At 50.3% G+C, this 25,961-nt stretch overlaps 3 protein-coding genes across 6 annotated transcripts; 1 reads left to right on the top strand and 2 right to left on the bottom strand.

Moving 5' to 3' along the window:
- Nucleotides 1-4,717: 4,717 nt before the first annotated feature.
- Khnyn (KH and NYN domain containing) lies at nucleotides 4,718-21,775 on the top strand. Of its 2 annotated transcripts, none has more exons than XM_090345314.1 (8): nucleotides 4,718-4,868; nucleotides 13,916-14,133; nucleotides 14,587-15,728; nucleotides 15,880-16,010; nucleotides 16,095-16,191; nucleotides 18,513-18,620; nucleotides 18,841-18,942; nucleotides 19,702-21,775. In XM_090345314.1, the coding sequence occupies exons 1-8, from the start codon at nucleotides 4,757-4,759 to the stop codon at nucleotides 19,970-19,972; spliced, it is 2,181 nt and encodes a 726-aa protein (XP_090201440.1). In that variant the 5' UTR covers nucleotides 4,718-4,756; the 3' UTR covers nucleotides 19,973-21,775. The 2 variants fall into 2 exon arrangements, with proteins under 2 accessions (XP_090201440.1, XP_090201439.1); XM_090345313.1 differs by lacking the exon at nucleotides 4,718-4,868 and adding an exon at nucleotides 13,203-13,330.
- Cbln3 (cerebellin 3 precursor) lies at nucleotides 9,989-12,643 on the bottom strand. Its single transcript, XM_090345318.1, has 3 exons — nucleotides 11,928-12,643; nucleotides 11,563-11,682; nucleotides 9,989-11,319 (listed from the first exon to the last, which is right to left on the bottom strand). The coding sequence occupies exons 1-3, from the start codon at nucleotides 12,225-12,227 to the stop codon at nucleotides 11,122-11,124; spliced, it is 618 nt and encodes a 205-aa protein (XP_090201444.1). The 5' UTR covers nucleotides 12,228-12,643; the 3' UTR covers nucleotides 9,989-11,121.
- An 86-nt stretch (nucleotides 21,776-21,861) lies between the features above and the next one.
- Nucleotides 21,862-25,510, bottom strand: Sdr39u1 (short chain dehydrogenase/reductase family 39U member 1). Of its 3 annotated transcripts, none has more exons than XM_090345315.1 (6): nucleotides 25,377-25,510; nucleotides 24,059-24,165; nucleotides 23,840-23,922; nucleotides 23,616-23,737; nucleotides 22,772-22,915; nucleotides 21,862-22,563 (listed from the first exon to the last, which is right to left on the bottom strand). In XM_090345315.1, the coding sequence occupies exons 1-6, from the start codon at nucleotides 25,459-25,461 to the stop codon at nucleotides 22,151-22,153; spliced, it is 954 nt and encodes a 317-aa protein (XP_090201441.1). In that variant the 5' UTR covers nucleotides 25,462-25,510; the 3' UTR covers nucleotides 21,862-22,150. The 3 variants fall into 3 exon arrangements, with proteins under 3 accessions (XP_090201441.1, XP_090201442.1, XP_090201443.1); XM_090345316.1 differs by lacking the exon at nucleotides 25,377-25,510 and adding an exon at nucleotides 24,385-24,443; XM_090345317.1 differs by lacking the exons at nucleotides 23,616-23,737; nucleotides 24,059-24,165; nucleotides 25,377-25,510 and having other exon boundaries at nucleotides 23,840-23,912.
- Nucleotides 25,511-25,961: the final 451 nt, after the last annotated feature.

The following is a 25,961-nucleotide window of genomic DNA, read 5'->3' on the forward strand; positions in this document are numbered from 1 at the left end:
CTGGCTGATGTGTCACCAGCATTCATTCCCTTGTTATTTATAGGGTATCTTCGTGTTCCGGGCTTTAGGTGTGGAGTAGATAATAGATAATGTGACTGCCACAGTCTCTGCCCCACTGGAGCCCACAGTCAGGGGAGGGAGGAAAACAATTGAAGAGCTAGCTGGTCACCAGTGGTTTACACTTCTAATCTTAGCTGCTCAGGAGGCTGAGCAGCTAGGTTCAAAGCTACCTGGGCAAGAAAGTCAGCAGGATTCCTGTCTCTGATTAATCAACAAGGAGCTGGTAGTAGATGTATGGCTCAAATGGAAAAGCACTAGCTTTGGAAAAAACTAAGGGACAATGCCCAGACTCTGAGTTCAAGTTCCAGTACCAGTGTGTGTGTGTGTGTGTGTGTGTGTGTGTGTGTGTGTGTGTGTAGCACATGCATGCTATACAAAACTTTCCTAGCAACCACTTACTAAGTTTTTCTGGTTCATAGATAAAGGGAACAAACTAGGGAGAAAGAAACATTGTAACAGGTGCACAGCTACTAGTAAATAAAAGAAGCATCTCATATTTCTTTTAAACACTGGTCAAGGGTCCTTGGGTCATAGTTACAAAAAAAAAAGCTGTTGATTCTTATTGTAACAGCAATTTACAGGCTGAGCCTTTCTCAGGGCCAGGTACAATTCTGAGTGCTTTCTAATACTATCGGACAGATACAATTACACCTCCATTTTCTAGTGGAAGAAAATGTAGCATGGAGAAAACTCACTGAGGACTGGTGGTCAAGTGCACCTACCACCATCAGAACTTTGATCACTGCCTGATGCAAATATGTTCACTTGGTTATTCCACTCACCCTTAGACTCTGGATTCTGTTTCAGTTTCTCCATTTCATTTTGGTGCTACTGGCTTATGCCTGTAATCCTAGTTACTCAGGAGGCTGAGATCTGAGGATCACAGTTTGAAGCCACCTATTACAGGTGGCTTCAAGTCCCCCAAGACACTTATCTCCAATTAACCAATACAAAGCCAGAAGTGGAGTTGTGGCTCAAGTCGTACAGCATTAGCCTTGAGCAAAAAAGCTCAAAGACAAGCCAGGTGCGGTGGCTCATGCCTGCAATCTTAGCTACTCAGGAGGCTGAGATCTGAGGATCGTGGTTCAAGTTAGCCTAGACGCTTAAGACCGTGAGATTTTTATCTCCAATTAACCACTGGAAAACCAGAAGTGGGGCTGTGGCTCCAGGGCTAGAGCGGTTGCCTGAGCTGAAGAGCTCAGGGTCAGTGCCCAGGCCTAGAATTCAAGCTCCATGACCAACAAAAGAAAAAAGCTCACAAACAGTGCTGAGACCTTGAGACCAAATCCCTAGGATCAACATATACATACATACACACACACACACACACACACACACACACACACACACACACACCACCACCACCACCACCTCCATCACCACCACCACCAACAACAACAACAAATCAAACAACCCCCCCAAAAAAACAACTTGGGAGGGGGTATGTCAAGGGGAGAATGCAGTCAAGGATTCAATATATATCTAAAATTAAGAAAAATGAAGAAAAGGGTGGATTGGAAAGGATGGGTGAAAATGTTGTTGAAGGGGTAACACTGATCAAGACTGACAAAAAAAAAAAAGAAGATAAGTATCAGGGTTAATTTAGAGCACTATGGCACCTGGAGGGATCTGGAGAAACTGGGGGAAACTGGAATCCAGGTGGCCAGTGAGGAAGCTTCTATAAAAACAAAAGGCAGTGGCAGTGGCACACACCTGTGATCCTAGCTACTTGGGAGGCTGAGGTCTGAAGATCACGATTCAAAGCCGGCCAGTGCAAAATAAATAATTCTCAAGATTGGTCTCTCCAGTTAACCAGCAGAATGTGGAGATGTAGCTCACGCGGTAGAGCACTAACCTTGAGTGAAAAAGCTAAGAGTGCAAGGCCTTGAGTTCAGTTTCCAGTACCGGCAAAATAATGAGTGAATAAATAAACACCTGCATGAATACTTTAAATGAATGAATGAATGTAGCTGAGGGGTGGATGAATTCAGCCAAGGCAACCAGAAAGCAGTGAAAGAACCAATGAATATGAAGGACTGGATATGGATTATGAGAGAGGGACAACTGGGAGCATAAGGAAACTGAGTCATGAGGATAAAGAAAGGTCAGAAGGCAAATCCAACAGACCAATAGACTTTATTTGTTGACAAAGGCCCTTTCAGCCTGGCCAAAGGGGAAATGGCATACTTCCTTACAACTAGGGTTCTTTTAAAAATTTTTTATTTTTGCCAGTCCTGGAGCTTGAACTCAGAGCATGGGCATTACCCCTGAACTTCTTTTGTTTAAGGCTAGTGCTCTACCACTTGAGCCATAGCACTGCTTTCAGCTTTTTCTGTGTCTGTGGTATCGAGGAATCAAATCCAGGACTTCAAGCATGCAAGGCAAGCAGCGTACCACTAAGCCACATTCCTTGCCCACAACTAGGGTTCTTTAAATGTGAGGCAGAAAGAGTGAAGTGGAGAGGGTCAGTTGGGGGTGGGGTGAGATGGAGGCAGGTGGGTGAGCAATGTTATTTTGACTGTGGTATTTCAAGGTCTCAGCAGCATCTGTGTTTGCCATGGGTGGCAGCATCAGACATGGCCTTGGTCTCCGACTTTCTTCCAGAACGGCTGGGTGTGTTTGTTCAGAGGGAGGGAAGGGAGAGGGGAGATAATTCAGTAAGGTCAGCAGCAAGGACCATTCTAAGATATGGCTGTCAGGGGGAAGGTAAGTAATTTAGGTTAAGTCATTTTTCCATAAGAGAGAAAGGCCAGTTTCTGGGATGGGCAAGAGGAAACTTCCATTTACAAAGAGAATGAGAAGGACAGAAGAGAGAGGTAGTGAGATAGTGCGTAAGTGTAGGTTTTAGCATTTTGCCTTTCAGATAGAATGTGTGAGTGTGAGGTTAAGAAGGGTTGGGCCTTGAAGAAAACATTTAAGACAGGGACACTCGCCAGGTGCTGGTGGCTCATGCCTGTAACCCTAGCTAACTCAGTAGGCTGAGACCTGAGGACTGTCATTTGAAACCAGCGGAGACAGGACAGTCTAGGGGACTTAAATCCTGTTCAGCACCACAAAAGCAGAAGTGGAGTTATGGCTCAAGTGGCAGAGCAAAAAGGCTAACGGGTGCTGTTCAGACCCTGAGTTCAATCCCTAAGACTGGTGCCAACAAAGAAAAAAAAAAAAGAGATGAAGACTTGATGGGTGTGATGGAACATGCCCGTAATCCTAACACAAGGGAGGCAGAGACTAGAGGCTTGAGAGTTCAAGGCTAAACTACATGGAGACTCTGTCTAAGCCAGGCACTGGTGGCTCACGCCTGTAACCCTAGCAACTCAGGAGGCTGAGATCTGAGGATTGTGGTTCAAAGCCAGCCCAGGCACAAAAGTCTGTGAGACTCTTATTGCCAATTAACTACCAGGAAACTGGATGTGGTGCTATGGCTCAAAATGGATCAAAGACCTCAATATCAGACCTGAACCCTTGAAACTGTTACATGATAGAGTAGGAGAGACACTGGAACTCATAGGCACAGGCAAAAACTTCCTGAACAGAGTCCCAGGGTCACAACAGATTGGAGAGAGCCAACCAACTGGGAAAAGATATTTACCAGTAATACATCAGACAAATGCTTAATATCCAGTATCTGCAGGAAACTCGAGAAACTAATCCCCACCAAACCCAACAAACCATTCACTAAATGAACTAAAGAGAAGACTTATCCAAAGAGGTTAAATGGCAGAAAAGCATAGGAGAAAATGCTCATAATCCGTGGTCATAAAGCAAATAAAAACAACCCTAAGATACCACCTTACCCCAATTAGAATGGCCAACATTCTGAACTCAGAAAATGACAAATGCTGGTGGGGTTGTGGAGAAAGAGAAACCCTATTGCACTGCTGGTGGGAATGTAAACAAGTTCAAGACCAAAGGAACAAAAGGCATCCTTAATAAGTGGATATTAGATCCAAACAGTATTTGGGTACCCAAAGTTATTGACACTGTTTTGGAGATATAAACATAACTACATAGACATAAAAATCTATGATGGGACATATACTTTATAGACATAATGATATATTATATTGATCGATATGTATCTATGACATTCAAACCTTCAGCTTAATCTTAATTGTGTTCTAAAATCTATGTGCCAGTGATTGTATATAGAGATTTCATTCTTGAATACTTATTTGTTAAACATGGCATTTGAAATATGATGTAAAAAAAATCCTTTAATTAAAAAAAATGTAAAAAAGCAAGAGGTCAGGATGGAAGATTTTGCAAAAGAAGCTGGGGCAGGAGCAGAGAGGTGGAGGGAAAGCCCTGGGGATTAACAACCAGGAGAGTGGGGCAGAGGCTCCTAACTGGGTGTGGACAACAGGGTTAAATGTCAAGGACAGCCTGGCAGCAGGAGAGGAGGAGGGACATGTGGACTTTAGTAATGTCAAGATGACAGTGATTGGCTGATGTCAGCTTAGGTGGAGCAGTGCAGGCCAGAGTTTGCCAGTGATTAAGAGGTGAGTGTAGAGTTGGCACTAAGATATAGTATTCTAAAGGGGAGGTAACATATGCTAAGTAGCTGCTGGTCATGTATATAGATGACCTGTATCTCTTTATCTACAGTCTCTTCTGTACTGATCTTTTCTTGTGTATTTGAGAGACTTGAGCTCTTAAATCCTAACTGTAAATAAAGAGGACAGTAAAAGGCAAGAGCATGTCTGAAGGAAATACAATCCATGACTGGTGGATGAAGATAGCCATCTTGATGGGAGGCAGAATTCAGCTTCCACTGAACTTGGCGAGAAGAAGCAGAGATGAGGAGGAAAGTGAGTCTGTGGGTTGGTGGAGGGACGGGATTCTTCCTGGGAGAGGGGTGGGGGGAATGTGTGTGTAACTGGGGCTTAAATTCAGGATCTGGGAGCCATCCCTGAGCCTAGCTTTTTGGTGGTTAATTGGAGATGAAAAGTTTCAGGATTTTCCTGTCTGGGCTGGCTTTGAACCTTGATCTTCAGATCTCAGTCTCTTGAAGAGCAAAGTATATGTGTTGACAACCTGGTTCCTGGCTGTTGTCTGTTTTTCAGTGAAGTAGCATTTGAGGCTGTATGTTGCTGACAGTGGGGGTGGTTTGGAGGGGACTAAAGGTTGTTGAGGAGAATAGAAGGCAGAAGTGGGATTCTGGGAAGGGGGCCAAGGAAGAAAGAAGCTGACAAAGGAAACCAAAGAATTGCCTAGACTGTGGAGGACCAGGTGTGGCTGGTGGCTGTGGATGTACATTCACAGTGGGTCCTTCATCTTCGGGCTTTTTTTTATCCCCCCCTGTGGTACTCAGCTGCCAAGTGTGGGCAGAGTAGAGGGAAGGTAGACAGTTGGATTCTGTTTTTAGAATCATTAAAGTCAGAAGAGCTTTTGCTATCTGGAGAGTGATACTCATTACTACCTGTGTTATTGAAGGATTGACTGACTCTCACCCTGGTTTTCCAAGTGCATACAGATACCAGCCAAACCATCAAGGACACACGAAGATTGCCTGACAATCTCACCTGAGCCTGGCTGCAAACATTTCACTGTGGGCCTAGCATATAAGGCTTTTAGGCCAAGCTATGAGACCAGGAAAGGGTTAAGGGTGCGTCCTGTGAAGGTCAAATCATCTAGGCAAGGCAGATGTAGAGCTGTTTGAACATTAAAAATAAACAACTTGAGACCTTGGATAGGGAATACTTATCTATTCTCTGCCCACACCTGTAGTCACCCCCCTCTAGTGAACTCAAGTAAGCCCTGTCTCCTGGCTCAGACCCTGTAAAAACCTTGACTGTACCCACTTTTGCCCCCTGCCACCTCTCCACCCCCCATACAACCTCCATATCCACGGGAAGGTCTGTATCCCTCACTGGCAATAAACAATCCTAACCTGTTGAGATTGAGTCCAGCTTGTTTCTTTCCTTTCTCCTCCATTTTCCTAATAATTATTTGTTTCATCAGTGTGTTTCATAAGCTTAAGGAACACGCTGTCTAAACGTGTAAACAATGTATAACCAGCAAACCAAATCTGAGCATTTTACAAGTCCCTTGAAACATTGATTACAAATTTAACCAAATTACTCTAAATATTTCAACAGTCTTACCAGTCTAGCATGTCAACTCTTTTAAAAACCATTAAGTATTTTGATAAAGCAAACACATTATTATAAGGATTATATGTTGTTGATGCTTTGGGAGGGGAGGGAGGGTATTAGGGATTGAACTCAAGCCTCCAGTTCTCCCTTAGCGATTTCTGTTCAAGGCTGGAACTCTACCACTTGAGCCACACCTCCACTTCTGGATTTTTAATGGTTAATTGGAAAAAAGATTCTCACAGAGTTTTCTTCCTTGGATACCACGATGCTTGGCTCTCAGCTTCCACACAGTTAGGAACTGGTGCCCAGTTTGACTTTATACAATTTTCAACCTAAACCAATTATAAACATGAGGTTGTAGACTCATGATACAACTCACCTCCCAGCAATTTCTCTTTTTTTCCTTCTTTTTTTGCCTGTCCTGGGGCTTGAACTCAGGGCCTGGGCACTGTCCTTGGACACTTTTTTTTTTTTTTTTTTTTGCTCAAGGCTAGTGCTCTGCCACTTGAGCCACAGTACCACTTCCAGGTTTTTTTTCCTGTGTATGTGGTACCAAGGAATCAAACCCAGGGCTTTGTGCATGCTAGGCGAGCACTCTACCACTAGGCTATGCTCCCGGCCCCTTCTGAGAATTTCTGAATATGTTATTTAAAAGGATGTTATTGCTGGGTGCTCGGAGCTTACATCTGTAATCCTGGCTACTCAGGAAGCTGAGTAGAATCCTACCTGGGCAGAAAAGTCCCTGTGAGACTCTTTATCTCTAGATAACCATTCAAAAACTGGAAGTGGAGCTGTGGCTCAGAGTAGGGAAACTCTAGTCATGAGCAAAAACACTCAGGGACAGCACCTAAGCCCTGAGTTCAAGCCCCATGATTGACAAAAAAAGAATAAAAGATACTATTCCAGTCCCTAAGATGTTTTAGATTATTAGTTAATACCTTTTTCATTAGAGTCTGATGACTGATAAATCTTCTAAGATGACTAGAACCTGAATTCATATTTATCTTGTACATTATGGATAATTTTCTTTATATTTAGTGTAGCATAGATGTTTTCTCTCCAATTTCAGCTAGTGTGTGTGTGTGTGTGTGTGTGTGTGTGTGTGTGTGTGCGCGCGCACGAGTACTTGTGCATGTGTGGCTAATTAAATCTAAGACTCTCAGGGACACTCCCGCTCCACCTTTTAACTGAGATCCTCAGATCTCAGCCTCCAGAGTAGCTGGGATTACAAGGCATGAGCCATCTCTGCCCAGCAAGAATTGAATTCTAAATGAGCTTGGAAGTGTATTTATCCTCTCTAGAGGAAGGCTGCATGGCTTTTACTTTGCTTTTGACCTTGTGAAACCCTGAACAGAGACCTAACATGCTTTGCAAGAGTTCAATAAGGGGCTGGGTACTGTGGCTCCTACCCTAACCACTCAGGAGGCTGGGATCTGAGGATCGCAGTTCAAAGTCAGCCTGGACACTAAACTCCCTGAGACTCTTAAGCACTGAAAAACCAGAAGTGGCTTCTTGGCTCAAGCGTAGGGCAGTAGCCTTGAGCTGAAGAGCTCAGTAACAGCACCCAGGCCCAGGGGTAGGGCAGTAACTTTGAGCTGAAGAGCTGGGGGACAGCGTTCAGACCCAGAGTTCAAGCCCCAAAACTGATTTAAAAAAACAAAAAAGTTCAATAAGAAGCCAGGAGTTTGGCCTAGTGGTAGAGTGCTTGCCTAGCATGCATGAAGCCCCGGGCTCCTTTCGTTGGTATGACATACATAGGAAAAGCGGGGAGTGGTACTGTAGCTCAAGTGGTAGAGCACTAGCCTTGGAAAAGCCCAAGGACAGTGCCCAGGTCTTGAGTTCTAGCCCAGGACTGGCAAAAAAAAAAAAAAAGAGTTCAATAAGATATCTTTTTTTTTTTTTTTTTTTTTTTTTTTTGCCAGTCCTGGGCTTGGGCTCAGGGCCGGAGCACTGTCCTTGGACTTTCTCAAGGCTAGCACTCTACCACTTGAACCTCAGCACCACTTCTGGCTTTTTGCTATGTATGTGGGGTACCGAGGAATCGAACCCGGGTCTTCGTGCATGCTAGGCAAGCATTCTACCACTAGGCCAAACTCCCGGCCCCTCAATAAGATATCTTAACATTAAGATTGCTCTGATTTGTTCCACAGCAATAGTAAATCATAGAAGTGATTTTTGATCATTAGAAGCAAATTGGTGTACCTATTTGCATTAAAAAAAACTTCTAGTTGACTTCCTTAAGATCTAATATCCCAGCCGGGAGGTTGGCCTAGTGGTTAAAGTGCTTGCCTAGCATGCATGAAGACCCGGGTTCCATTCCTCGGTACCACATACATAGAAAAAAGCCGGAAGTGGTGCTGAGGCTCAAGTGGTAGAGCTCTAACCTTGAGAAAGTCCAAGGACAGCACTCAGACCCTGAGCTCAAGCCCAGGACTGGCAAAAAAAAAAAAAAAAAAAAAAAAAAAAAAAGATCTACTATCCCCTTTGCCTTGACTTTTAGTTGGACATGGATGAGATCTGTTTTTCAGCCTATCATTCTGGCTTGGTGGAGCCAGGTGTGAGTAAGAGCTAGCCAATAAAATGTTGTCAGAAATGTGGTGTGCAGGCTGCTGCCTGTAATCCTAGCTACTCATGAGACTGAGATAAGAGGATCTGGGTTCAAAGCCATCCTGAACAGGCAGTCTATCAGACTCTTCTCTCCAATTAAACCCCATACCAAACCAGACCAAACCAATAAAACAAAAACCAACCAACCAACCAACCAACAAAAAACCAGAAGTGGAGCTGTGGCTCAAATGGTAGAGCACTAACCTTGAGCAAAATAAAACAAAAACCGAAACAAAAGCTTGGGGACAGTACTTAGTCTGTGAATTCAAGCCCCAGGACCAGAATACACACATAAAATGGTGGGTACAATTTTTCAGAAAGCTTTTTTTTTTTTTTGACAATGGTGTGCCTTTTCTTCTTCAGTCTGCTATAATAACTGGAGCCCAAGGAGCCAGCTTGGGTCAAGAGGTGGTATGCTAAGGGTGGTAGATATTGCATTTTGATAATTATAAAATGACCATCCATCCCAGAACTCCTTATTTACACATTCATTTATGTGAGAAATAATGTCTTACCTTGTGTAAGTCTTCATGATCACAAAGTATGGTCAGATAGTGAAGTATATTTATTCCTTTTTACAGTGCTAGGAATCAAACCCAGATCTTCCATACTTATAAATGCCACCATACTTATAAAATCATACTTCTACTCTTTAAAATCATAAATTCACATTTGCATTTCATTTTTAACTTGAGCATTACTAAACCCTTTATACTCGACTATAATACATCATTTTATATTTATTCCCTTTAAAAAACCCAATACTCATTTTTATCTGGTACATACTACATCTCTGTTTTAGTGGGCTGTAATGTCTCATTTATCTCCCTTCTGTAGTTGCTATAGTGATTAATTCGCCCAAGCTGGACCAGTAGGACAGTGGGATAAGAGACCATTTATGATACAGGCAGGTAAGTAGTTTGGAAGGACCAATCATGGAACCGTAGATAATAGGCAGTTTAGGGAAGAGAATAAGCACAACTCAGGAAGAACAAAAGAGAAGCAGCCAGGTGAGGGGGCACACGCCTGTAATCCTAACTACTCAGGAGGCTGAGATCTGAGGATCAAGGTTCAAAGCTAGCCTGGGCACTAAAGTCTGGGAGACTCTTATCTCCAAGTAACCACCAGAAAACTGGAAGTGGTGCTGTGGCTCCAGGGGGAGGGGGGGAGAGAGGGAGAGAGGGAGAGAGAGAGAGGAGAGAGGGAGAGAGGGAGAGAGGGAGAGAGAGAGAGAGAGAAAGAGAGAGAGGGGGGCCCGCAGAGGTACAGGACAGGTAATCAAGTGAGAGGTATGAGGAAGGAGGTGACAGCGTGACAGTCACAATAGAGGGACTGAAGCTTGGACTTCAGAAATGGGGGTCACCAAGGAGGTGGCCCAAAAAAGGATGATCCACAGATCACTTTCCACCTTAGCTCTAGCTCTATTGAATATCTCCACCCAACAAGCTTGTCTAGAACAAGCACATGCACCCAAGTCTAGGGGGAGGGGCGGGGAGAGGAGGAGGGGAGGGGAAGAGTCCATCTGGGACCTGGTACATCGGGACTGACTGCTGGCTATCCCAGCCTAGAGACACTTCCTATCCCAACAGCCAGGGGCTTTTCTGCTGCTTTGTGGTCCTGCCTACATTCCTGCTTGTGACTGAGCTTTCTTCCTGTCTGTGTAGTGCTTGGCTGAGATACCCATGCTGGTATTTCACACAGGAAGGTGCCCGCAGGGTACACTCAGACGCTCAGGCCAGTCCATCTGGGCCCCAGTGGGGGACTGTTAAGCTTACCTGGGCCAGCTGTCCCCAAATAGCACTGAATAGGAGGCTGGGATGGAGAAAAGAGGGAGCAGAGACTGAGTAGTACTGTAGATCTCCTTCCTACCAACCCTTTCCCAAGCCTTGAGTGGCAGGCGGAAGAGATGTAGTGTAGAGCCAGGATATAGGGGATGCTGAGGAGGGGTCTAGATCTGCAGACACCTCAGATCTGCTCTATTCTTTATTTTACTTATTATTATTATTATTATTATTATTTTCCAGTCCTGGGGCTTGAACTCATGGCCTGAGCACTCACTGTCCTTAAGCTTTCACAAGGCTAGTGCTCTACCACTTGAGCCACAGCACCACTTCTGGGTGTTTCTGAGTATGTGGTACCAAGGAATCAAACCTAGGGCTTCATGCATGCTAGGCAAACACTCTACCACTAGGCCACACTCCTGGCCCAAGCTCTGCTCTACTCTTCACCTTGGGTGTATGGCATAGAATCTCATGCAAGGAGAATGGGATACAGGCAGCCTGAGAGAGTTTCTTCAATTCCAAAGATGCTGTTCTGGGGTAGGGGTGGCAGAAAGCAGTGAGCAGGAGCTGGGTTTCCCTCAGAGAGGGAAGATGAGGAAGCCCGAGAAGCTTGAATACTTCCAGCCACCCAGCAGATTTCCCCGACGAAGGCGTAGGGACACCCGATCTCCGGGGTCCAGAGGAAGCAGTACAGAGCTTGTAGCTGCCTCTCGGGTCACATCAGGGTCGTTGGCAAAAGCTGAGACGACGGGCCATGTGTTCAGCATCAGGCTCACCTAGAGTGGGGAGCCCAGTTAGTATCAGGGACCTGTCCCTCAGCTCAGCACCCTCACTTGCCCAGGGGCGTTCTCTTGGGGATCTGAGATGCCTTGGTGGACTCTTCTTGGAAGGCGCTGCAGGATGGCCAGCCATGAACTGCACGCTCTTCCACACCATGGTACTTTTCTCCCTTGCTTGTGGCATGCAAGGCCCCCTCCCCTTGCTCCTGAGCTGGGGATGGGGCTCAGGGCTCAGATTACCTGAACTGTTTGGCGGTTGTACACCTTTACCACATGGAACCGGAAACTATAGACGCCTCGAACAGGTGCCACGAAGGAGCCCGAGGTCCGATCAAAGCCTCCACCCTCATTTACCAGCACCTAGGAGGAAGTGGATCCCAGGGAGTGGGGACCCCTGTGTCTCAGGGCTGTCCTGGGGCTGGAATGTCTGTGATTTCGGAAGGAAGGGGTGTGTGTTTGTAGGAGCGAGCAGGAAGAAAGGCAAGGAGGCGGTCAGGGGCTGTATGAAGGGAAGATGTAGGGAGTTGTTCTTAGTCTGAGGGTGGGCAAGGCGGGCTTAGGATTGTAGGCCCCTGCAGGTCCCCTAGACAAGGCTGGGGAATTACCTGGTCGAAGTAGATGGCTCCAGTTGTACCATTGCTGGTCTCCCCTGCTGGCTCATGATGGTGGCTTCGGACTGCCGCAAAAGCAACCCGACCTGGGGGTGCCTCCCCCAGGGCTGCTCCCCCCGGCCCCCCTGCAGCCGCTCTGCCTGGTTCACAGACCACCAGGCACTCACCCTCCAGCAGGACAGGTTCTGATCCCTCCTGGGCCCAGCCAGTCCCCAGGGCCAGAAGCACCAGGGCCAAAGGCAGTCCTAGGCTATGTAGGGGTCCTGAGAGCCAGGACTGCCTTTCTCCCAACATGGCTAGTGCCTGTGCCACCCTCGGGTGGCTTCCGCCCCTGTCTACTGCCTGTAATTTTTAGTTCTGTCTCAGGTTGGCTCCTCTGTTTTCTCTCTGGTTCTCTCTCTGCTTTCTCTCTGGCCTCAGCACCTCCCTCTCCATCCTATCTGAACCAGAGCTCTGCACTGCCTTGCTGGTTTTATTCCTGCTGTCACTGGAGTCCCCTCCTCCTTGGCAGGGCATGAAGTGACAGCAAGCACTTGAGCTCTGGGAGGGAGAAGAGATGAAGATAGGACTGGAGGGTGACTGGGGGAGGGGGTAGTGAGGGGGATGGGGGGGCTGCTCTGGGGCTGCCCTCCCTGGTTGGGATAGCAAGGGAGGCTCAACCTAGGGTGCTAGAGAATGCCTCTGTGTGTGTGTGTGTGTGTGTGTGTGTGTGTGTGTGCACTTCTGTCTCACCTGAAGGAGGAGGAGGAAGAGGAGGATGGGGGTGGGGGAGAGGTGGAAAGGAGGAACTGGAAATAGTTCCCAAATCCGACACCGTGGTTCTTTGGATGCTACTTTATTTGATTATCGTCTTCGTTGTCCTTAAATCGTCGTGCCGAGGCGCGTCAGTTCCACGAGTCAGTTGTTGGTCACGCTTGAATTCCTTGGAGGGCTTTCGGGGTTTAAATCCCAGCCCCGGGCCGGGTCTCTCCGCGGGCGGGAGGCGCGTGCCTGTCCCCGGTGGTTTCGGTGGGGGCGCCGGGGCCGGGAGGGCCGCCGACCTCAGAGCTGTCCCCTTCGTGTCCCCTTAGCTCGGGAACTTGGACCAGGGCAGAGACGCTCCCAGGGAAACACCTGGGAGGCGCGGGAGGGAAGGATGGCGGGCGGGGCCGCCCGAGCGCGGCGGGGACACGCGGGCGGGGCCGCGGGCCGCCCCGGCCGGGGAGGAGCAGGGCTGGCTCCGCCCCGGGCCAGGAAGTGACTCGAAACCCGGCCGGGAGGCGCGCCGCGGTCCCCGGTGGGTGAGGAGCCCGGGAAGGCCCGCCCGGTGTCGGGCCCCCAGCCCTGGTCCCCGGGGCCGGGGGTGCGGGCCAAGTGGGGGCCCAGAGCGCATCCGGAGACGCCGGCGGCCCGGTGGGGTAGGCGGGGCGGGGTGCGGGGAGGGGAGGGGCCTGGGGAGGGCCCTGCTCCCGGGCCTCCTCCGCGGAGACCTCGGGTTTGAGGACTCGGACCTGTGACCTCCCATGCACGCCGTCCCTGTTCTGGGCTGTGCTCCCTGTTTTCCGCTCCAGCTAGGTCACCCTGTGTACCCCGGACTTCCTCTCCGGGGGCTGCGCGCGCGCGCGTCGTGCTAGTGCTCGGGGCTTGCACTCTGGGCCCCTGAGCTTCTTTGCCCTAGGCTCTCACTTTTCCACTGGAGCCCGAGCTCCACTTTTGGCGTTTCCGGAGGTCGATCGGGGTAGAGGGTGTGAGCTGTTTTCAAACTGAGATCCTAAATAGCTGGGCGGACCAGCGGGGGGCGCGGGGGCTCGGGGGGCGCGGGGGGCGCGGGGGCGCGGGGCGCGGGGCGCGCTCCCCGGCCTTCGCAAGGCCACGCCCTCCCCGCCCCGGGGGTGCGGGCGCCTTCCTGCCTCTTGAGGGCTGTTTATGAAATGTGCAGACCTGGAGGCCAGCCTTGGGCTGGGGTGAAAGCTGAGACCCCCAGCTGCCTTCTCCCTTCCTAGGACGGCAGAGAGGAGCCATGGCTGCTCGGGAGGCCGTCTCCCTGACTCCAGACCACTTTGCGGTGTCTGCAGAGGCAGAGGGGAAGGTTCGGGAACAGCAGGCCTGTCTGGAACACATTTTCAGGGTGAAAATGAACGTCCTCCCCAAGGACTGCCCCGAGAACCCTCACATCTGGCTGCGGCTGGAGGGCCCCCAGGAGAATGTCCGCAGAGCTAAGGTGAACCTCACTTTTCTTTCTGGAAGCCTCTCGGATGGCGAGATCTCTGGTCGGTGGCTTTACTGATAAGCACCTTCCCCTTAGCCTCTGGGGACTTCCCCAGTCTTGTTTGTCTGAGTTTTGGTTTCTCTTCAGTGTCACCACCCCCTGGACTCGGGGAGGGGTGACTCTTGGCTCATTGGAGGGCGTGGATCATGCTGAGCGACTGAGCCCCACCCAGGAACTGACTGGGGGAGTGGGGGTGAGAGCTGGGCCTTTTTGCTTTCCTGGGAATGAGGCTGGGGAATCCTTCAGTTCCACCTCTTGTCTGCCTTGTGATTTCCATCTTGCTTCCTCCTCTCCAATAAGCATGTACACATGAGTATATTCCAGGCACCCTCTGAGCCTAGACAGCAACAAACCTGAAGAAGGTAGCTTCCAGCATTTTTTCCTTTTCCTGATCTTTCTCTCCAGGAGTACCTGAAGGGTCTTTGCAGCCCAGAACTACAGAGTGAAATCCAGTACCCACCCAGACTGCACTGTGTCTTCCTGGGAGCCCGGGGCCTCTTCCTTGACTGCTTGGTTTGGAGCACCTCAGCCCATCTAGTGCCCGGGGCAACTGGCTCTCTGAGGGTCAGTGGCCTCACTGATGCCTTTGTCATGGCTCAGAGCCGGGTGGAAGTGCTGGTGGAGAAGTTAAGCTGGGACTTTGAACCACAGTTGTGCTGGGAAGCCTCTCCAGGTGCTGGCGCTGGTGCTGGGAGTGTGTTGAGAGATTTTTCTGCTCTGCTGCAGTGCCGGCAAGATGCTCATAGAGAGGCTCTCCTGCAGCTTTCCCCGGCTGTCCAGGAAGAGCTGCTGAACCTGGTATGGGAGGCATCCAGGGAGCAGGGGCCACAAGCACTCCCCTTTTGGGATGGGAGGGACCCAGGTATGCTGGCTGCTCAGAATCAAGTCGTCAAGGCCCCTTTGAGTGAAGGTGTGTGCTCTGTGGACACTGGAGCCCCAGTGGGGCAGGGAGAGTCTGAGAGAGAGAGAGTTAAGAGTCACACTGTGAAGGCAGATGGCCCCAGAGGCATGGATTTGGGGTGGAAGGATCTCCCTGGGGAAGAGGCCAGGGGGAGATCTGTAGCTGTCAGGCCACAGTCAACAGGTGGAGGAACAGGGGAGGTGGGGTTCCCCAAAGGAAAAGTTCTGGGGAAAGAGAGAGTGCCTCAGGAAAGGGAAGGGCTCAGTGTCCCTGGTGAGCATCCTGGTGCCTGTGGCTCCTGTCAGAGGGCAGCTCCACCCGGAAGAGCCTCTCTCCATCACCTCCATAATGGGGAAGCCTCCCCTCCAAAAGTGCCTAGGCCCCCACCCGTGCCTGAACCCCCGGGGCCCCGTGGAGACCGGGGAAGAGAGCGGAGAAGCAGAAGCAGGGGTGACAAGAAGCAGGCTGGGGCTCCAAGTCGAGGAGGGTCTCCTTGGAAACGAGACACACGTGGGGGTAACTTGGTGACTGGCACTCAGCGTTTCGAGGAGATTCTGCAGGAACCTTTTATTCTGTCCCTTGCCAACGTACCTGGCAATCCAGACCTCCGCCATATTGTCATCGACGGCAGCAACGTGGCCATGGAGTGAGTAGCTGGTGGATGGGGGTGTGCGGAGTCCTGGGGTGATACATGTATTTCTGTCTGCCTTGGGGGCTGAGAGATCAGATCCCTCCACTGGGTGTTGAGTACAGACTCACGCCCCCCTTTCTCCCCCCCCCCCCCTGCCTCCCTTCAGGCATGGCCTTCAGCAGCATTTCTCCTGTCGGGGCATTGCCATTGCTGTGCAATACTTCTGGGACCGTGGGCACCGAGATATAACAGTCTTTGTGCCTCAGTGGCGCTTCAGGAAGGATTCTAAGGCCAGAGGTGAGTTGAGTCTGGTGGTCTGCCTGTGGAATAGGCCCCATTTCCACCTGCTGGAGACCCCTTTGTCCCTCTCTTTTTCTGTAGAGAGTCACTTCCTGCAGAAGCTGTATTCCCTCAGCCTGCTGTCCCTCACCCCCTCACGAATGATGGATGGCAAGAGGATCTCTTCCTATGATGACAGGTACTTGCTGTTTGCCTGGTCCCCAGGTTTCCATAGATAAGGAGCCCAGTGGGAAACTGAGGGAGAAAGACGTTCCTGATTGTTCTCGAAGCCTCAGTAGTAGACAGTGAATCTCCACATGCTTTTAGGACTGGTAAGTAAGCCTGCCCTGCAGGTGAGATGAGATGGTATGTAGACAAACATGAATGCCCAGTTTTTCCTCTTTTTTCTTTTTTTTGCCAGTCCTGGGGTTTGAACTTGGGGCCTGGGCACTGTCCCCTGAGCTTTTGTTCCAAGGCTAGCACCTTACCACTTGAGCCACAGCACCACTTCCAGCTTTTTCTGTTTATGTGGTACTGAGGAATCGAACCCAGGATTTCCTGCATGCTAGGCAAGCACTCTACTACTAAGCCATGTTCTCAGCTCCATCATTCCTTTTTCATTCAGTGCCTTACTGTTTAGAAAATACTGAATTTTAAAGATGTGTCCTTAAAACATATTAGGTTCTGATGAACAAATAACACACTAGAAATTTTGCCTGATAACCATTGACTGAGTGGATTCATCCTTATTTCCTTCTTAACGTATGGTGCCTGTTTAGTCTGCTGAATAAACAGTGATTCACATATCAAAACACAGAAATCATAAAGTTCATTAACCAAAAATTACCTTGTGCATATTTAGATATCCTTCTGGCCATTTGTTTCCCAGATGCTGAGAATACACAACTCATAATGGTTTCCAGAAGGAAAGCTGAGAAGAAGACCTGATTGTGTGTGTGTGTGTGTGTGTGTGTGTGTGTGTGTGTGTGTGTGTGTGTACTGGGGCTTGAACTCAGGGTCAGAGCTCTATCTCTGTAGCCTTTTGGCTGAAAGCTGACACTGTCATTTGAGTTGCACTTCCAGTTCTAGCTTTTGTTTGTCAGGCAGCAGGGTGTGATTGGAGAACCTGGAGTACTCTGAAGGGTGTGGTAGTTGGGTTTCAGAGGCCCTGAGGCTGCCGACTCAGGAGCTGAAGGACGAATGTGGCAGAGCTCTGGGTAGGGGAAGAGTTAGGTTTCTTGGGAGAGGGCAGGCAAGCACAGGGTGGTAAAACACGAAGATGCAGGAGTTCAGGACGCTGTGTACATTTCTCTTGTAGTAGCTGAGCCACTACAGTGGTAATGTAAGTGAAGGGCTGTGTGGAAGGCTTTTCAGGAGAGTCACATGAGGGATTTGTGAGTGATTGATGAGACGTAAGGTAGAAGACAATGGTAACCAGATCTTCACTATCGAAGGGATGCTATTGGGATACCATGTTGGATTTATCTTTGTTTTCTCTGTAACCTTTGACATCTGTGTCTAGCTGTCACCTGTCACTGGGTCAAGGAAGCTGAGGAGGTCAGATTTCCATCATCAGAAATGGGACACAGGAGTTAGTTGATAGCCCTTTTTGGTGTTGGGGGCTTAGAAAATTCCAAAATGATGGCCTTTATTTTTAAAGAAAATATACAGAGGGGCCGGGACTGTGGCCTAGTGGTAGAATGCTTGCCTAGCATGCATGATGCCCTGGGTTCCATTTCTTAGTACCACATACACAGAAAAAGCTGAAGTGGTGCTGTGGCTCAAGTAGTAGAGCGCTAACCATGAGCAAAAGCAGCTCAGGGGCCGGGAGATTGGCCTAGTGGTAGAGTGCTTGCCTAGCATGCATGAAGACCTGGGTTGATTCCTCGGTACCACATTGAAAAAAGCCTGAAATGGTGCTGTGGCTCAAGTGGTAGAGTGCTAGTCTTGAAAAAGCCCAAGGACAGTGTTTAGGCCCTGACTTCAAGCCCCAGGACTGGGGAAAAAAAATAAGACCACTCAGGGACAGTGCCTAGGCTCTGAGTTCAAGCCCTGGGACTGGCTAAAATAAAATAATCTTTTGATAACTTCTAATTTACTATTATTTTAATTGTATGTATTTAGAAATGTCAATGTGATAATTTGATAGATGCATACAATGTGAAATCATCAAGCCAGGGCTTATTTTGCTAATGCATGTAAACATGACTCATGTGTTAGTCATCTGAGCACCACAGCACTGACACACAGCTGGTTGTTACCAAGTTTAGTGCTGTACTCAGTCCTGAAAGTGTGATATTTTACTACAAGCCTTCTCAATTTAGAAATGTGGATGTTGTGGGTGAGATAATTCTCCCTTGGGGGAGAATGTAGGAAACACAGGCACTGTGTAGGCACAGTATAGGATACATAGCTCTGGTCCTAGACTTAGCAACTGAATGCCAGTTACGTCCTCCACCCTGGCTCTCTGACATGGATGGAAAACACCTCTCCCCATAGGGTTTTCTTGCTTTCTGCCAGGTTCATGGTGAAGCTGGCCGAAGGGACCAATGGCATCATCGTCTCCAATGACCAGTTCCGGGACCTGGCTCAGGAGTCTGACAAGTGGATGGCCATCATCAGAGAGCGGTGAGGGGCTCTCCCTTGACAACAGGGCCTGGACTCCAGCCTTTGTCTAAAAGCAACTCTTCTCTGGCTAGTGGTGAGAACTCTGGGGAGGGGCCTGAAAGGGCCTTAAAGGATGCTAGCTGGTGGTTTCTGCTGGTGTTGGTCCCAGCTGTCTGGGAGGTGTTGGGGCAGGGCAGGGCAGGGGAGGGGGCACCTTTGCAACCACATTTTCTCTGTCCAGACTCCTGCCCTTCACTTTTGCAAAGAACTGCTTCATGGTCCCTGATGACCCACTGGGGCAAAATGGCCCCACCCTGGACACACTGCTACAGAAGCCAGCCAGGTAGCCCTGACATCGGTTCCTCTGTCTGTAAGCAGGATGGCTTGGGTGGGAGTGTCTAAGTTTGGACCACCTTAGATTGGCTTTTAAATATCTTCACAGAAACAAGACACTGGGTAGCTCACATTTGTAATCCTAGCTACTCAGGAGGTTGAGCTCTGGGGATCACAGTTTGAAGTCAGCCTAGGCAGAAAAGTATTGGTACTGTGGCTTAAGTGCTTGAGCACAAAATGGCTCAGGGAGAGTTCCCATGCTGAGTTCAAGCCCCAGGACTGGCAAGACAAGAATAACGGTAACAAACCCCACTTTCACAGAGCTTTCTGACATCTTCCTGAGCGGGTGAGGAACTTTCTTGTTTCTCTTAATCTGTCTTCTACAGTTACTTGGAAGAGAATTGCTTGAACTGATAGGTAGTTGTACTCAGCAGCCCTCTTCTGGCCATTAAATGATTAACTTTGAAACAGAGGTCCTTCCTGGTTTTAAAGGCTCCTCTCTTCATCCGAAGTGGATGAATACTGCCACTCAGTGGTCAAAATAGGGAACTGCACAGCTGCTTCCTGAGAGCTAGGAATAGGCAGCCAGTTAAGACTATGGAGGTCCATTGAAGGCTAATTTCCTTTCATTTGAGACTGGGACTTGAACTTGGTACCTAATGGTTCCTCTCACTGATTAGCACTCTACCAACTGAGCTATGCCTCCAACCCCTGAAGGCTAATTCCCCTCTAGGATGCTCATCAGCTCTTCTGTTGTTCTTCTCTCCAGGGAACAGGAGTCTTCTAAGGCTCAGCAGCCTTCCAGGAGCATCATAGAACATGGTAATAAGCAGCAGGAGAAGGAAGAGGAAAAGGGCAGCAAGGAAGAGGAAAAAGGCAGTGGTGGCATTCGGAAGACGCGGGAAACGGAGCGGCTGCGGCGCCAGCTGCTGGAGGTGTTTTTCGGTCAGGATCACAAGGTGGATTTCATTTTGCAGCGGGAGCCATACTGCCGGGACGTTAATCAACTGTCTGAGGCCCTGCTGAGTCTCAACTTCTGAGCCCACCGGCCTGTGTGGCTACTGCCCTGTGAGCTAGCTCCAGCTTCTCCCAGCTTAGTGCCTTCTGTAACAAGTCCCTGTGCTGCTCAGACTCTGACCCACTCTCCCAGAGTTGGTGCTTTGGGTGAGAGAGCATCAGAAAGAGGAGTGGGGGAATGCTTTTGTCTGGAGCATTGGGGACAGCTCCATAAAGTGACCTCATCTTGAGTCAGAGTGTCAAGCAGTTCTCCAGAGGTTCTGCTCAGCCTTTTCTACCCTGTCTCAGCACAGGGAGTTTTGTGGGGAGTGGAGGACAGGTCCTGCAGATCTGGACTATTGGCTTCAACCTCAAGCTGAGTGGAAGCTAGAGAAGAGGATGTTTAGCAGACCCAGGTCGTCTTGTATCACAGCAAATGCTGGTTTTAGGTGGGCTGGGCTGCAGGGGTGATCGCAGTGGCCAGGGGAGGAGGCAGGGAAGGCCTTCACGGTCTCATCGGTGCTCAATTTGGGATGCTTGGCCTTTACTTCCGACTTTAAAAAGCAGGAGTGAAAAATACCCATTGGGCGAAACGAGAACCCAGCGAACTACTTGGTCACGTCTCAGGTGTGTGTGCTTGTGGCTGTGCAGGCTCCCTGGCCATAGCCTCACTTTTAGAAAAGTGTAGGCCCTGCTCAGGGCTGTGCTCTCTATTTGAACACTGTGTCTTCAGTATAACTTTCCCTATAATAGTTGTGTCCCTTTTGGATAACCCTAAAGTCTACATTTACAGTCAAGGGCAACTGTTCTCCTCATCAGTATACTCAGGGTTCCTGTAATATGTTTGTTCAGAGATGAACACATGTGTCACCGAGCCCCTGGTTAAATCCTCTTTACAGAATTTACTAAGTTGATGAAATTGTGGCCTGCAATGAAAATGTGAAGGTGATCTACCCCACAAATATTCTTCATGGAAGAATGGGTCACAAGGTGACACATACTTCTGCTATGTTTAGATGAACCAATTATCCAGAAAACGAAAACAGGAGTCTGAGTTGGAGGTGCCCGATTAGCCGCCAGACCACCTCCACTGTCACACGACATGCCTTCTCCATCCTGATTCCTAGAAGTCATTGCCATGTCTCTGCTTCGGCTCCTCCTCCTGCTCCCTGTAGTGCAGCCCATTCCTTACAGGAGCAATATTCATCAGTAGTTCTAATGTAGACTAAAATGTGCCTTTATGTTACTTCTTCCTTGGAGGCAAGTCCTGCCCCAGTATTAGAGCCAGCCAACTTCCCCAAACCCAAGAGAGAATGGTAGAATGGATGCCCTGGGTTCTGTTCTGTTCATGGCCTGTATCAAGCCCCTGAATAAGGTCCGGATTTTAGGCTTTGACTTCTACCTCCTTTGCTGGCACAGGGACTTTTGAATACTGCACAGGGAGCTCAACGATGGGGGAAAAGGGTCCTTGGTCCTGACTGATATAGACAGGCCATATTGCTCCAGGCTGGGGGCAGAGTTAGTAGACAGGGTTTGGTCAGGGAATTGACAGTGATTCCCACAGTGTCTTGGGAAGAAAGAGATTGAGGTGACTTTACCTGTTACAGCTTGATAAACTGGGACCAACATGTAATTATATTAGTTTACTGCCTTTGGTGATGTAAGTTGAAGGTGACCTATACTAGGTCCTTGTTCCTTTGCTGGCATCCTAATGGCATTCTGTGAGCGATCATAGTTTCTCTTGTCCCTCACTCTCTACCTTTGTCCTAACTTCACACCTACTACTTGTGACCAGCTTTTTGGATAACATGGACCAAGGGAAAGGATGTGAATAGTGCTTATTATAACTTTCCCCATGTAGTGAAGAGTCCTCTAAGGTGACAGCCTTGAGATAAATTCCAGGAGGATTTGTGCTAAAGAGACAGGCTGAAGCTAGTGAGGTAATTTATCTTTATTGCCAGAAGTGCAAAGCATTTTCTATATAACATAAAGAATCGGGAAAAGAGTATGACCTGTGGAGAAACTAGACATTCTTTTATAAGGAGCCAAAGAGGTTAGGGTTTGAATTTTATATAACTATGGAGACTAGAGAGAGTCTCAGGAAGATGGAGCATAGCACAATGGGAAAGAAAGCGGTGGGACAGGACCCTCTAAGACCCACCAGGACCTACTTACAGTACCTGAGCTGCACAAGCCTTAACTCCTGCTGTGAGCCTCCCTACTTACGACACGACTTCCTTCAAGGCAGTCTCCAGCTCTGGGAAGGAATACTGGTAGCCACTGGCCAGTGTCCGTCGTGGGACCACCTTCTGGCCTTCCAGCAGCATGATGGCACGCTCCCGCCCAAAGATCGCTTGCACCACAGTGGTGGGGACAGGGATCAGAGCTGGGCGGCCCAAAGCAGCACCCAAGGCCTGGGCAAACTCAGCATTGGTGGTGGTGGAGGCGGGGGCCACTCCATTCAGGATCCCGTGCACATGGCTGGTTTCGAGGGCATGGGTCAGGATGCCTGTCAGGTCCCTGATGTGAATCCACGGGAAGAACTGGCGGCCCGAACCGATGGGACCTCCCAGGCCCAGGCGGAAGGGCAGCAGCATGTGGCTGATGGCACCACCCCCACGGCCCAGCACAACCCCTACAGCAGGCAAAGGGATGGAACTGAAGTCTGACCACTCCTTTAGTCTTTCCCTCAACCTGTGTTAACTTAAGCACCCACAAGAGCTAAGGACTATGGCTCTGGGACTTCCCACCCTCCCCTCTGCAAGCTGGTCAAAAGCCACCACTCCCACCGTCGCTGTGTCCCTCATTCTACCCTGTCTGGTACCCAGGCCCTTCATTCTCACCAGAGCGTACCACCACCTGGCGTGTGGCATCTCCAGGAATCTTGGCTGCAGCTTCCCATTTGGTTACCAGATTGGACAAAAAGTCAAAGTCCCCTCCTGGGCTGTTCTCATCATATTCTGCAGTCAGGCTGGGTTGGTAGCATGCTGTGGGAGAAACATTATTGCTTTGCTCTCAGTTTCCTAGACTGACTCTGCAGTTAAGGCTCCACCTAGCCTCACCTTCTTTGCTCCTTGGGAAGAAAATTAGCTATCTTTTGACTTTGAGTTTCTCCATGACCTAACTGGTACCTCCCTGGAAGAAGTCTTACCTTTGGTTGCTATGAGTATAGTGGTTAAACATAGAAACCTACATCAGGCAGCATGGATTTTAATTTCTGCTTTATCACTTACCTCTCACTTTTTTGGTAAGTTACCTATCCTGTTTGTACGGAATTGTATTTTCACAGTGGGAATAATAGTACCTACCTCAGAGGGTTGTTATGGTGATTAAATGTGATATGTATAAAACAGTTAAGAATAGTGACTGGTATGTGCACTATAATCATTTGCTATTATTCGTTCCCACGTGTGACGATAGGTATTCTGTTCCTCAAGAACTGTGGTGCAAAAAACTTGAGCAGGAGTTTCCCTGCGAGCAGGAGTGACACTAGTTCCTCCCCTTCCTCCGAAGGTCTCCAATTCTCAGTGAAAGTACCCAGAAGTGCGAAGAAACATGCGTGTAGGGAAGGCTCAGAAGTTCCTGACTGTGATGTGGTCAGCTCCAAAGGCTTCCATTACTCTGTGCCCTTCTTTCCCCCTAAGGAATGTAAGAAATGGGTGATTTTTTGGGGGGAGAGGGGCATACCTACACCTGTGACGACGATCCAGGCCTGGGGGGGCTGTGGGGCGTGAGCGATGGCGTCGGCCAGCATTTGCGTGGTCTCCAGTCGGCTGCTGAGAACCTCTTTTTGGAAAGCTTCATTCCACCTGAAGGGCGATGATCACAAGAGGGCGATAATCCCGGGAGGTCCCTCCCCGTCTTGGCCCTGGGGTTGTCTACGTGGAGGACGGGGTGTAGGGGTGGCTGACCTTCGGAGGGGGTTGAGGATGTTCTCCCCGGCCAGGTTGACGGCAGCATCGCAGCTGGGCAGCCCGGAGCTAGCGAGCTCCACCTGCCGGGTGGGAGTGGGGGGGAAGCGCACAGTGCCCGGCGGCCCGGCCGACACCGCCCCTAGCCCCGCCCCCCACCCACCCCGAGCCACGCCCCTCTCCCCGCCCGCCTCGGGCCCCGCCCCCCGCCCCGCGTACCCACGTGATCCGGCCCGGCCCCGGCGTCCGGGAGACCAGCGTCACCTCGTGACCCCGGGTTTTCAGCAGCTGCGTCAGGGCGGTCCCCACGAAGCCCGTGCCGCCGCCTGGGCCGAGAACACAAACTGTTTACAACGTCCCCGCCGCCGCCCGACCCCGGGCCCAGCCCTTCCCCTCCCCGCCACGCCGAGGTGACCCGGGTCACCCGACCACAGGGAGTTCACTCCTCGGCCGAGGAGGCCAGGGTCGGGATGCCTGTGCGGGAGGCAGCGTTCTCCCCGCTCGGGACCCCGACCCTCAAAACTCTAAGCCAAGCCTGCCCTCACCCACGAGCACCCGCATCGCGGCTGGGAACTAGAGCGCATGCGCAACAAGCAGCCCCGCCCCCTCCCCGCGCGGCCCGCTGCACCGCGCACGCGCCCCACCCGGGGCTGGGCGTGTCCCGAGCCCCGCCCCGCGACCCCGGAAGAGCTTATGGCCGCGGGTCAGCTTTCCTGGGGAGCGGTCGGAGGGCCGAGCGGGCCGCGGGCGCCGCCCCCCTCCCCCTGCTCCCGCCCCCGCCCCCGCGACTCCGGGCCTCCGCGCGGCTCCCGGTGTCCATTCAGGGCCTGCCCTGGGTCCTCCTCGGTCCGCGCCCTCCTCGCCCAGCGTCGACGGCTCGCACGCTCCCTCTGTGGTGCTACTCTGTGCCCGTCCTGGTGCTTGACCTCAGGGCTTGGCCGCTGCCCTTGAGCGTTTCTGCCGGTTAATCGGTGGCTAACTGGAGATGAGGGGCTCGGGGACTTTCCTGCCCGGGCTGGCCTTGAACCTCCACCCTCAGAGCTCAGCCTTCAGAGGCTAGAGCTCTACCACCTGAGCCAAAGCACCACTCCTGGTACCAAGGAGTCGAACCCAGGGCCTCATGCATGCTAGGCAAGCACCCTACCACTAGGCCACACTCCTAGTAGTAGGGACCATGCCCCTATTTATTTCTAACCCTAAAAAAAGGATAGACTCTGGCTCCAGATTGTGGGATTAGCCCGAGCCTTGCTTTCTGGAGATGCTGTGTCTTCTCCAGAGCTGTACTTCCCTCTTGATTTCCTCCTCTCCGAGAAGATTCCAGATGCTGCCCCCCCCCCCATCTCATCCAGACATCTGTACCCCACGGGGCCTGGATACTTCAGCCACATTTCCTGCCCTTGGCTGAGATCCACAGCCATGAATGAGCAGTAGGCTAAGATTCCCTTCCGTGTGCCCTCTCAGTATTGTTGCAAAGGAAGGGGTGGAGAGACAGAGGGGAGACAGAGAGGAGAGAGGGAGAGAAGGAGGATGTATTCACAGTGGTCTTCCTCCCGAGGAGCACTGTCAGTTAGAGCACCAACTTGCCACCAGAGGCCCCAGTAGCCCGGACCTTCCATTTCCATTCATGGGGAATTTCAGGCTGCACACTCTTCCCACTGTAGTGGCTCTGGGCTGTTAAGTGGTGGTGAAGAGAGATTTCCTAGGTTTATTTCAGTGGCACAGACCACTGAAGTTATTGATGGAGTAAGCTCTCCTCACCAGAGTGGCCATAGGAGACAGTCATAGGAAGAGAAAGACTGGACCTCAGGGAGAGATGGCCAAAAGGGGCCTGCAGAGTAGCTCTGCCTGGACAGCTCTGTGCTATGAGGAGACTGCTTCCCAGCACTCCTGATAGCAGACATGATAGAGGCAGGGCCTACTCTGCTTCCTGCAGAGTTAACAAGAGGATGGACGAGACCCTTGTATTAAATGTGGAGACTGGGTAGGTTGGAAATCCTTGCCCATGTACATGTGCACATGTGTGAGTGTGTATATGGGGGAGAGGCGTGCACAAGTGAGCGGGGATGATGTTGGTAGCCCTAAGCAGTGCGGAGGTGATGCTATCTAAGGCTGGTTCTTATTT

The sequence above is a fragment of the Megascapheus bottae genome, chromosome 14 (genome assembly GCF_031878675.1).
Source record: "Megascapheus bottae isolate mThoBot1 chromosome 14, mThoBot2.hap1, whole genome shotgun sequence".
Lineage (NCBI taxonomy): Eukaryota > Metazoa > Chordata > Mammalia > Rodentia > Geomyidae > Megascapheus > Megascapheus bottae.

What these genes read in the sequence shown, in the direction of transcription:
- Khnyn (XM_090345314.1), top strand. Translation starts at nt 4,757, where the DNA reads ATGTCTGAAGGAAATACAATCCATGACTGGTGGATGAAGATAGCCATC. An exon ending in GGCAGCAACGTGGCCATGGA is followed by an intron (nt 15,729 to 15,879) that starts GTGAGTAGCTGG and finishes GCCTCCCTTCAG; the next exon opens with GCATGGCCTTCAGCAGCATT. An exon ending in ATGGCCATCATCAGAGAGCG is followed by an intron (nt 18,621 to 18,840) that starts GTGAGGGGCTCT and finishes TTCTCTGTCCAG; the next exon opens with ACTCCTGCCCTTCACTTTTG.
- Cbln3 (XM_090345318.1), bottom strand. Translation starts at nt 12,227, where the DNA reads ATGTTGGGAGAAAGGCAGTCCTGGCTCTCAGGACCCCTACATAGCCTA. An exon ending in GAGCCATCTACTTCGACCAG is followed by an intron (nt 11,683 to 11,927) that starts GTAATTCCCCAG and finishes ACTTCCTCCTAG; the next exon opens with GTGCTGGTAAATGAGGGTGG. An exon ending in ACAACCGCCAAACAGTTCAG is followed by an intron (nt 11,320 to 11,562) that starts GTAATCTGAGCC and finishes TCCCCACTCTAG; the next exon opens with GTGAGCCTGATGCTGAACAC.
- Sdr39u1 (XM_090345315.1), bottom strand. Translation starts at nt 25,461, where the DNA reads ATGGAAATGGAAGGTCCGGGCTACTGGGGCCTCTGGTGGCAAGTTGGT. An exon ending in TCCTCGGGAGGAAGACCACT is followed by an intron (nt 24,166 to 25,376) that starts GTGAATACATCC and finishes TTCTCGGCCCAG; the next exon opens with GCGGCGGCACGGGCTTCGTG. An exon ending in CCAGGTGGTGGTACGCTCTG is followed by an intron (nt 22,564 to 22,771) that starts GTGAGAATGAAG and finishes TGCCTGCTGTAG; the next exon opens with GGGTTGTGCTGGGCCGTGGG.